At 35.5% G+C, this 11007-nt stretch overlaps 1 protein-coding gene across 2 annotated transcripts; it reads right to left on the bottom strand.

Moving 5' to 3' along the window:
• LOC18054765 (G-type lectin S-receptor-like serine/threonine-protein kinase At4g27290) lies at positions 1 to 10477 on the bottom strand. 2 transcript variants are annotated; one of them, XM_024192347.1, is made up of 7 exons: positions 2282 to 3966; positions 1940 to 2056; positions 1373 to 1521; positions 1090 to 1300; positions 742 to 979; positions 508 to 658; positions 1 to 425 (listed from the first exon to the last, which is right to left on the bottom strand). In XM_024192347.1, exons 1-7 carry the CDS (start codon positions 3546 to 3548, stop codon positions 120 to 122), a joined length of 2439 nt encoding a protein of 812 aa, XP_024048115.1. In that variant the 5' UTR covers positions 3549 to 3966; the 3' UTR covers positions 1 to 119. The 2 variants fall into 2 exon arrangements, with proteins under 2 accessions (XP_024048115.1, XP_024048114.1); XM_024192346.1 differs by lacking the exons at positions 1 to 425; positions 508 to 658; positions 742 to 979; ... (2 more) ...; positions 1940 to 2056; positions 2282 to 3966 and adding exons at positions 6548 to 7285; positions 7368 to 7518; positions 7602 to 7839; ... (2 more) ...; positions 8764 to 8880; positions 9120 to 10477.
• Between the last annotated feature and the right edge of the window lie 530 nt (positions 10478 to 11007).

The following is an 11007-nucleotide window of genomic DNA, read 5'->3' as shown; positions in this document are numbered from 1 at the left end:
TTTACATTCTATTTTTTTTTTTACCAAAAATAGGCTTAGCCAACTTTCCATTTGGTTGACATATTACCGCTTTTGCACTTGACAATGGAGAATAAAGCATGATACCACAAATAGATTCTCTACCGACCCTCCAACTCAGAGATCGTAATTGTATTAGTTGAACATGATTCAGGCGTGCTTGATGAATAATCTTGTCCGGTAGATTTCCAGTCCGCCAAGTAACCGGGTTGCTTTGGCTGAGGCAACACAGTCTCGCTGCCCAACATCAAAATCACTGAGGGCATGCTTGGCCTGTCCTTTGGATGCTGTTGCACGCATAACAAACCGATGTGGAAGCATCGTATCACTTCAGCAAGATTGAATGAGTCTTGAATACACGGATCGATTAATTGTGAAGGCATGCCTTCGTTCCACAACTTCCATGCCTACAACATATTAAAACTCTTTTATCATCTATAGTTTATTAGTTCAAACTATGTTAGAAAATGTCGTATGCATTTTACTTACATGTCCTATAAGGTTAAGCTTGTTGTTGGAATGATAAAATCCTCTATTTTTCTTTCCACTTATTATCTCCAACAATAAAATTCCAAAGCTGAAGACATCGGATTTTACTGAGAATTGCCCATCACTAGCGTATTCTGGTGCCATATAACCACTTCAAAAGATTAAAATATATAAGTTAATTTTCATTAATCAGTACAAGTGAATCGTAAAGATCACATGACAAGAAGTACTTACTATGTTCCAATCACTCTGTTTGTATTTCCTTCTGTTTCGTCTCCACCAAAAGCTCTTGCCAAACCAAAATCTGAAATTTTTGGGTTCATATCTTGATCGAGTAGCACATTACTTGCTTTGAGATCTCGATGTATAATCCTCAATCTAGAATCTTGATGAAGGTAGAGAAGGCCCCTAGCAGTCCCACAAATAATGTGGAAACGCTTGGACCAATCCAATATCTTACATCTTTCTTGATCTACAAATTACCACATTAAGGTTAGCACAAAATTTTCTGAAAATACATAAGAAACGTCTATAATCAAGGCACAAGCTAGCCGAATATTTTAAGGTTATAGGGACCCAGACCAAAAATGAAAGAGTTCAGGCTTTTGTTGGGCATGAATTCATAAATCAACAATTTCTCCTCTCCTTGAATGCAGCAGCCAAGAAGCTTTACAAGATTTCTGTGCTGTAATTTGGAAAATAGTATAACTTCATTCTTTAACTCCTTCAATCCTTGCTCAGAAATCTTCGAAAGCCTCTTCACAGCAATTTCTTGTCCATCCACTAGCGTGCCCTGCCAAGACATATATGTGAATTTAGTTACCCGGTAAAATAATTATTTTTGACTAGCAAGTTTCAAGTTTACCTTGTAAACAGGTCCAAAGCCACCTTCTCCAAGCTTGTTGTTGATTGAAAAGTTATCGGTGGCATTAGCAATTGTAGCTAACTCAAACAGTGGTAGCTCCAGGTCCATGTTTTGAACCTGATCAGTTTCCCTGTTGTTTTCTGTTTTCTCTAAAATATTGGATAATATTAACTGAAAGCACATATGCGTATACTGGACAATATTAAACTCCTAACTAGTAACTACAATTTTCATGTTCTCGATGAGAAGTTCTTTATCTGTAAATTTGTATTAAAGATATTTTCCAGTCAGTATGAAAGTGCAAGTAAATAAAGAAGGCGTGTATTAATATAACACTAAATGCAAATAATTAAACATGCTATCCCAACGAAAAATTTACAAGTTTAATTACCTTGCCCCTGATCTAAATGATATGCACTGATAACTCTTCATCTTGAAACAAATATACAGTTATTGCTGCATATAAAATTTAATCTACTCTTATAAATTTAATATTTATAAGAGTTTGATTTGCCTGCATCAAATCGTCAGCGAAAATTTGTGAAGGAAAATGGAGCAATATTATACCTACTATATTTCTCCTTCTTTTGTGAACCAAGTAGCCAGCTGCAATCACCACAGCTGACAGAGCAGCAATAGAAATGACTATCACCACCATCTTCGTCCTAGGCTCACCTTTCGCTCCTTGATCAGCGTATTCAGATATAGCAAAGCAAGTCAATAATCAAATGATTCAAATAGCAGCAGAATTCTATGCATAGAAGCTATACCCAGAAACTGCTTTATGCGAAAGGAGCTTCTCAATCAGAACTCAATACTAAAATGCACAATAAAAATGTGCAACTAGTCTAACTGGAGTGGTACTCCTAAGTTCTCATAATGGAGTGACATAAACAAGTTTGCGGGTACCTATCTCCGAAGCAGACATTCGAATATACAAGTCCTGCCCACCATCTGGAAAGTCTCTCATGTCAATCAGTTCACCAAACCACATGGCACAGCCACTGCCTTCTCCTCTGATATCTGAATTTGTGTATGCCATACAAGAAGAGTTGTCTAAGCATTTCTCCCGGCATTCATTGAGATTCATACTTTTGCTCACCCAAGAAAGAGTAGCATCTGGCAATTTCATCGCAGTGAATTTGATGAAGCCATCTTGTCTAGAGTAGTTTAACGACTTATCACGCACACACCCTTGAGACCAGTCCACATATCCCCTTGACTTTGGTTTAAAGCCTTTTAAACATTGGCAAACAGGCATATCGCTAATGATGCAAATGCCATAGGCACCACAAAGGGCATAAGTGTCACATAGATCTCTTGGCACATTTGAATTCAAGTCCCAACTTTTAGTTGCTTTATTCCATATGAATCGTTGACGTAAGTAGAGTGTTTGGTTCATAACCATCCTTGAGAAAACAGCTTTATCTATCAAGTCGAAGGTGTAGTACAGCTCATCCTCATTTGAGACAAAGCTGAAGTTAAAAACGGGGTTTTGCCTTAATGATGAAGCACTGAATCTAAGGCCATTCCATGGGCCACTCCTAGTTAACTTTCTTGATCCCTTCCAGAAGATTGACTCAGGGTTATCTTGTCGTTCAAGTGCCCAAGTAAAGTCTCCAGGAGACGGGTCGTCTGAGCTCTTCGATGATGTTATACGCCGCTCAAGACCAGTCTTCAAATCCCATCCGAGCTTCATTCCCGGTAGCAATGTATCAGAAGGATAATCAAAGCTTTGCCATAAATAAGTTTCAGAACCGCCATCTCGTTCCCCTCTGAGGACAAGATTTCCTGAATCTAGTAGCTGGAATATAACTGGAGTCCGGACTTCTTTGCTCAAGTTTGCTGACCAAACTACACTCTTGTTCTGGCTTGTTAAAACAAGATTGCCCGTCTCGTTTACAACTAACAACCCAGAAGAGTCATTAATGGGGTTGATTCGGTTTGCAACCCAAACAACAGTTTTAACTGGCATATTTTTGTACCAAATTCCCACGTAACGATTCTTGGAACTACCAGGACTGAAGAAACCAAGCTCAAAGCTTCGATCTTTTGAAACTAAGGTCCTGCCATCGCTGAGGGACTGAGACGAAGTAATGGTGTCGGAAGCAAAAGAGGATTCAGACAAGAAAAACAGTAGCTTACAACAGATGAACGAAAACGAAAGTACATCCATTTGTTATACTCTATAGGCGTAGAGCTCTCTCTAACAAATTAAATAAATATAATTAAACACCATGACTGATAATCCATCTTGGAGGGCACTGACCTGAAAGCGATTGCTTCTGGACTCAAAATTCTCTATTTAATATTGTAAAATTCTCTATGAATAGGTGAAGGGTGGGCCGTTTGCACTCCAAAAAAAAATCGTCACACCCATAGAAAATTTGCAAGAAATTTGACTTATACTCACAACAATGGAAAAAAGGCATTTGATGCTAAAATTTTCTAGAAATTTGACATATTGAGTCAATATTGGTACCTTTTCCACCGCAAATTATTTACCATGTTCGTTGCCCCAATAATTGAAAATTTTAAAAAGACATATATATCACTTGCCATCTCACAAACAATAAAAAAAAATAAGAACACAAAACTATGTTGCCCAGGTGTAAGCAACTGGTTTAACTACACTGCAGTCCTATTGTTTGATATAATAAAAATTAATTAAAGAACAAAATATTTGTAAATTTCGACAAACAAGTCCTGATTTTTTTTTAAGTGTTTTTAAGTGTCACTAAAATGAATCAGCAAGCCCAACTCTACTCAAGCAATGCCTGAATTCAGAGCAATGCGGGCACTACTAATTATAAGCAGCACCGACATGATAATACCAATTAATTTTGTAGATTCTTGGAGAGGCGAAATGAGTTTGGTCAGAGGCATAAACCTACCAATTATAAGTTGAGCAAATTCCCCAACCCATGCATGAGAATTGATTCAAAGTTCAATTGCCAATTCAAGCTAACAACATTGAAGCCTGAACAGAGCATCTTACCAAGAAAGGACATAGCAACTTCTATGGCAGAGAGAAAATATTAAAATTAAAAAGAAATCTAATCAAGCATACTTTAGGAATTACAAGAGGTTTTACTTTTATATGGTAAAATTTAATTCTTCTAATTTTAAGGTCATTTGGGCCCCATAAAAATGCACCTTAGACTTATTTTTAAATAAAAATTTATATTACAAAAGTAATCTTAAATAAAAATTACCAAAAACAATAAATAATTTAATTATCTAAATTATTGCACCCACCATAAATCGGTTATTTGTGGGGTATTAAGCGGTTTATAGAGTTAAAATTTAATTTTAAGATCTTGATAGGGGATATATTAAATAAATGGATGTTATGAGAAATTTCATAAGTTCAAATAATTCCATCCTTTTAATTAATTATGGATGTGTGGGACAAATGTGTTTATTGAATAATTTGATGGCTTGCCTAATGATGAGCTCAGGCTTCACCAACTCAAAAGGGGCTCATTTCTCTTAACCAAATAAATTTTCTTAATATATATTGAAACAAATTTCTGAATTAGTACTCGACAGACTTTCTGAAAAGTATGTTATAAGCTTTAAAGAAAATTTTAAAAGAATTTTATGGATTCAATTCGAATATTCTCACAATTAATTAATATTCAAACTTGACTTTTGAAGTAATCAACTTCACAAATAATTTCTGAAGATATTTGGTAAATTTAGATTGTGAGACAATCTATGATAAAATCGTTTATCATACGTGTTTAGTCAATTAATCGTAAAAGTGTGATGTGAGTGTATAATTACTAAAAAAAAGGAAGACATGTCCAATATTTTTGGTCATGGGTTATTATAATCAGTAGATTACTTAACAAAAAGATTTTTGTTGAGGCGTGTCCATTTTTCATGCGTTTGGAAATTTTTTTTCATGAGATTGCAATGCTATCGTTACGGGGTCACTCGCATAAAAATAAATAAGAAAATCAGAAACCGCCGGATTCATCAACCAACCAAATTAATGGTTAGTAAATAGGGTTTTGAAAAAGAAGAAGAAAACGAGACAGGAGCCCAAAGACTTTAGATATAATTGGGGTCCATTTGTAATGTCGATAATAATAATTATCTCTCTCCCATTAAAGTCTTTCTTGACTTTAGCAACGTGGACTTTGATCATGATAGTTATGGTTGGTTGAATGAAGCTCAAAATTTTGATAACCTAAGTTATATTAAAAGTTACAGTACTGGTGAAAAAAAAATTGTAGTTAAAAAAAAAGTTGGGGTAAATATAATTTTTAAATAATAATTTTGATAAAATAGTAAAATTTTTAAAATATTTTTATTATGATCATTAGGATAAAAATAAATCATCACAATTCTTATCGGTATGAGTGGTGGATTTAGCATGTGAAAGACAAAAAAAAGAAAAAAAAAATATTTGGGTTTCTAATTAACCTTCATCAATCTATTAAAATAGCATCCATACATTCATAAACCTACAAAATTTAAATTTTAACTTGAACTATTAAACTCACGCTTTATTTAAAAATAATAATAACCCACAACCCAAAACATTTTTTGATTTCAAAAAATAGATTCAAATTTACTAAAAATAATAATTAGCCACACCTCCAATCACAAATTTTATCTTTCTTGTTCTCAAAAGAAAATAAGGGCTTGGGTTAAATTAGGAAAGAACAATTAGGCGGGTTTGCAGGAGTGAAGGGAAACAATACGTTGCTAAAAGAATAGTTTGAGACTAAAAAAGATAAAGAGTATCCATTACAGTATTAATATATTTGTTGGTGACACTTAGCTATAATTCTACCGATTCCCACAACCATCGTAGATAGAATGTTTTCAGCAATTAAGTTCATGAAGAATTAACGCTGAAATTGAATGAGAGATGAATGGATCAATATTAATTTTGTTGTTTATGTAGAAAAGGACGTACTTAATAGTATTGATAATGAGAATATTGCACATGATTTTTAAAATGTAGGAAAAATCTTGGGTACTCTTGGAGAGCTTCTCCTTTTTCATTTACTCTTTGTCATGTGTATGCTTCTACTAATCATGCTGACATATATACACAAGTGATAAATTATGAATAGTTAAAAATGCTCCAAAAGCACCAAAGATATTCTCATAAATGTATTAGTAAATATTTTATATCAAAAAAATTATAACGTCTTGCTTTTATTTAATTTAATTCTCGGTTAATCATTTTTTGAACCCAACACTGCTCACAGTACCTCTAATTTACAATTTCTATATGAACATCAGTCTACATTCTATTTTTTTTTTAACCAAAAAAAGGCTTAGCCAAGCTAAGACACAACCGAGCGGGGAATCATTGTCCCATTTCATAACAAAGCCAAGGATCATGACCTACAGGAGGTTCTTGATAAACATGAAATCCGAGAGGTATAGAGCCTGCATTTTTAGCCAAGTAGTCAGCTGCAAAATTGGCCTGTCCTCTGAACTTTTAGATCCACAACATGCATTCACTGGATGATCCTCATCATTTTTTATCCAATCATTTATCTTAACTTTCCATTTGGTTGACATATTACCGCTTTTGCACTTGACAATGTAGAATAAGGCATGATACCACAAATAGATTCTCTACCGACCCTCCAACTCAGAGATCGTAATTGTATTAGTTGAACATGATTCAGGTGTGCTTGATGAATAATCTTGTCTGGTAGATTTCCTGTCCGCCAAGTAACCGGGTTGCTTTGGCTGAGGCAACACAGTCTCGCTGCCCAACATCAAAATCACTGAGGGCATGCTTGGCCTGTCCTTTGGATGCTGTTGCACGCATAACAAACCGATGTGGATGCATCGTATCACTTCAGCAAGATTGAACGAGTCTTGAATACACGGATCGATTAATTGTGAAGGCATGCCTTCGTTCCACAACTTCCATGCCTACAACATATTAAAACTCTTTTATCATCTATAGTTTATTAGTTCAAACTATGTTAGAAAATGTCGTATGCATTTTACTTACATTTCCTATAAGGTTAAGCTTGTTGTCGGAATGATAAAATCCTCTATTTTTCTTTCCACTTATTATCTCCAGCAATAAAATTCCAAAGCTGAAGACATCGGATTTTACTGAGAATTGCCCATCACTAGCATATTCCGGTGCCATATAACCACTTCAAAAGATTAAATATATAAGTTAATTTTCATTAATCAATGCAAGTGAATCATAAAGATCACATGACAAAAAAGTACTTACTATGTTCCAACTACTCTGTTTGTGTTTCCTTCTGTCTCGTCTCCACCAAAAGCTCTTGCCAAACCAAAATCCGAAATTTTTGGGTTCATATCTTGATCGAGTAGCACATTACTTGCTTTGAGATCTCGATGTATAATCCTCAATCTAGAATCTTGATGAAGGTACATAACACCCCTAGCAGTCCCACAAATAATGTGGAAACGGTTGGACCAATCCAATATCTTACATCTTTCTTGATCTACAAATTACCACATTAAGGTTAGTACAAAATTTTCTGAAAATACATAAGAAACGTCTATAATCAAGGCACAAGCTAGCCGAATATTTTAAGGTTATAGGGACCCAGACCAAAAATGAAAGAGTCCAGGCTTTTGTTCGGCACGAATTCATAAATCAACAGTTTCTCCTCTCCCTGAATGCAGCAGCCAAGAAGCTTTACAAGATTTCTGTGCTGTAATTTGGAAAATAGTATAACTTCATTCTTTAACTCCTTCAATCCTTGCTCAGAAATCTTCGAAAGCCTCTTCACAGCAATTTCCTGTCCATCCACTAGCGTGCCCTGAACAAGACATATATGTGAATTTAGTTACCCGGTAAAATAATTATTTTTGACTGGCAAGTTTCAAGTTTACCTTGTAAACAGGTCCAAAGCCACCTTCTCCAAGCTTGTTGTTGATTGAAAAGTTATCGGTGGCATTAGCAATTGTAGCTAACTCAAACAGTGGTAGCTCCAGGTCCATGTTTTGAACCTGATCAGTTTCCCTGTTGTTTTCTGTTTTCTCTGAAATATTGGATATTATTAACTGAAAGCACATATGCAGTACGTATACTGGACAATATTAAACTACTAACTAGTAACTACAATTTTCATGTTCTTGATGAGAAGGTTCTTTTTCTGTAAATTTCTATTAAAGCTATATTCCAGTCAATATGAAAGTGCAAGTAAATAAAGAACCATAGGTGAAAAATTTACAAGTTTAATTACCTTGCCCCTGATCTAAATGATATGCACTGTTAACTCTTCATCTTGAAACAAACATACAGTTATTGTTGCATATAAAAACTTAATCGACTGTTGTAAATTTAATATTTATAAGAGTTTGATTTTCCTGCATCAAATCGTCAACGAAAATTTGTGAAGGAAAATGGAGCAATATTATACCCACTATATTTCTCCTTCTTTTGTGAACCAAGTAGCCAGCTATAAGCACCACAGCTAACAGAGCAGCAGTAGAAATGACTATCACCACTATCTTCGTCCTAGGCTCACCTTTCACTCCTTGATCAGCATATTCAGATATAGCAAAGCAAGTCAATAATCATATAGCTAAGAAAAAATGATTCAAATAGCAGCAGAATTATATGCACAGAAGCCATACCCAGAAACTGCTTTTTGTGAAAGGAGCATCTCAATCTGAACTCATTACTAAATTACACAATAAAAATATGGAACTAATCTAACTGGAGTGGCACTCCTAAGTTCTCATAATGGAGTAACTTAAACAAGTAAACGGATACCTAGCTCTGAAGCAGACATTCGAATATAGAAGTCCTGCCCAGCATCTGGAAAGCTTCGCATGTCAATCAGATCGCCAAACCACATGGCACAGCCACTGCCTTCTCCTCTGATATCTGAATTTGTGTATGCCATACAAGAAGAGTTGTCTAAGCATTTATCCTGGCATTCATAGAGATTCATACTTTTGCTCACCCAAGAAGAAGTAGCATCTGGCAACTTCAGCTCAGTGAACTTGATGAAGCCATCTTGTGTAGAGTAGTTTAACGACTTATCGCGCACACACCCTTGAGACCAGTCCACATATCCCCTTGACTTTGGTTTAAAACCTTTTAAACATTGGCAAAAAGGCGTATCGCTAATGATGCAAATGCCATAGTCACCACAAAGGGCATAAGTGTCACATAGATCTCTTGGCACATTTGCATACAATTCCCAACTTTGAGTTGCTTTATCCCATGTGAATTGTTGACGTACATAGAGTGTTTGGTTCATAACAATCCTTGAGAAAACATCTTTATCTGTCATGTCGAAGGTGTAGTACAGCTCATCCTCATTAAAGACAAGGCCATTCCATGGGCCACCCCTGTGAAACTTTCTTGATCCCTTCCACATGATTAACTCAGGATTATCTTGTCGTTCAACTGCCCAAGTAAAGTTTCCAGGAGACGGGTCGTCTGGGCTCTTCCACGATGTTATACGCCGCTCAAGACCAGTCTTCAAATCCCATCCGAGCTTCATTCCCGGTAGCAATGTATCAGAAGGATAATCAAAGCTCTGCCATAAATAAGTTTCAGAACCGCCATCTCGTTCACCTCTGAGGACAAGATTTCCTGAATCTAGTAGCTGCAATACAACTGGAGTCCGGACTTCTTTGCTCAAGTTTGCTGACCAAACTACACTCTTGTTCTGGCTTGTTAAAACAAGATTGCCCGTCTCGTTTACAACTAACAACCCAGAAGAGTCATTAATGGGGTTGATTCTGTTTGCAACCCAAACAACAGTTTTAACTGGCATATTTTTGTACCAAATTCCCACGTGACGATTCTTGGAACTACCAGGACTGAAGAAACCAAGCTCAAAGCTTCCATCTTTTGAAACTAAGGTCCTGCCATCACTGAGGGACTGAGATGAAGTAATGGTGTCGGAAGCGAAAGAGGATTCAGACAAGAAAAACAGTAACTTACAACAGATGAAGGAAAACATAAATACATCCATTTGTTATACTCTATAGACGTAGAGCTCTCTCTAACAAATTAAATAAATATAATTAAACACCATTACTGATAATCCATCTTGGAGGGGACTGACCAGAAAGTCATTGCTTCTGGACTCAAAATTCTCTATTTAATATTGTAAAATGTGAACATGGGGAACGCAGAACATGTGAAGGACAGAAGGGTGGGCCGTTTGCACTTAAAAAAAAAAAAATCATCACACCCATAGAAAATTTGCAAGAAATTTGACTTATACTAACAACAGTGGAAAAAAGGCATTTGATGTTAAACTTTTCAAGAAATTTGACACATTGAGTCAATATTGGTACCTTTTACACATTGAGTCAATAATTATATATATATATATATATATACACATATATTGGCCATCTCACAAACTAAAAAAAAAAAAAAAAAACTATGTTGCCCCAGGTGTAAGCAACTGGTTCGACGACACTGCTATCCTATTGTTTGTAACAATAAAATTAATTAAAGAACAAAATATCTGTAAATTTTGACAAACAAGTCCTGATATTTTTTTTTAATGTTTTCATCTGTCACTAAAATGAATAAGGAAGCCCAACTTTACTCGAGCAACGCCTGGATTCAGGGCAATGCAAGCACTGCCAATTATAAGCAGCACCGATATGATAATACCAATTAATTTTGCAGA

The sequence above is a fragment of the Citrus clementina genome, unplaced genomic scaffold (assembly GCF_000493195.1).
Source record: "Citrus clementina cultivar Clemenules unplaced genomic scaffold, Citrus_clementina_v1.0 scaffold_1, whole genome shotgun sequence".
Lineage (NCBI taxonomy): Eukaryota > Viridiplantae > Streptophyta > Magnoliopsida > Sapindales > Rutaceae > Citrus > Citrus x clementina.
This window is presented reverse-complemented; position numbering and strand designations above follow the sequence as displayed.

Excerpts from the sequence above, each read along its gene's own strand:
- LOC18054765 (XM_024192347.1), bottom strand. The coding sequence starts at position 3,548 with ATGGATGTACTTTCGTTTTCGTTCATCTGTTGTAAGCTACTGTTTTTC. Across the intron at positions 1,522-1,939 it reads AAGAAGGAGAAATATAGTAG|AGAAAACAGAAAACAACAGG; the intron begins GTATAATATTGC and ends CCAATATTTTAG. Across the intron at positions 426-507 it reads AGCTTAACCTTATAGGACAT|GCATGGAAGTTGTGGAACGA; the intron begins GTAAGTAAAATG and ends AATATGTTGTAG.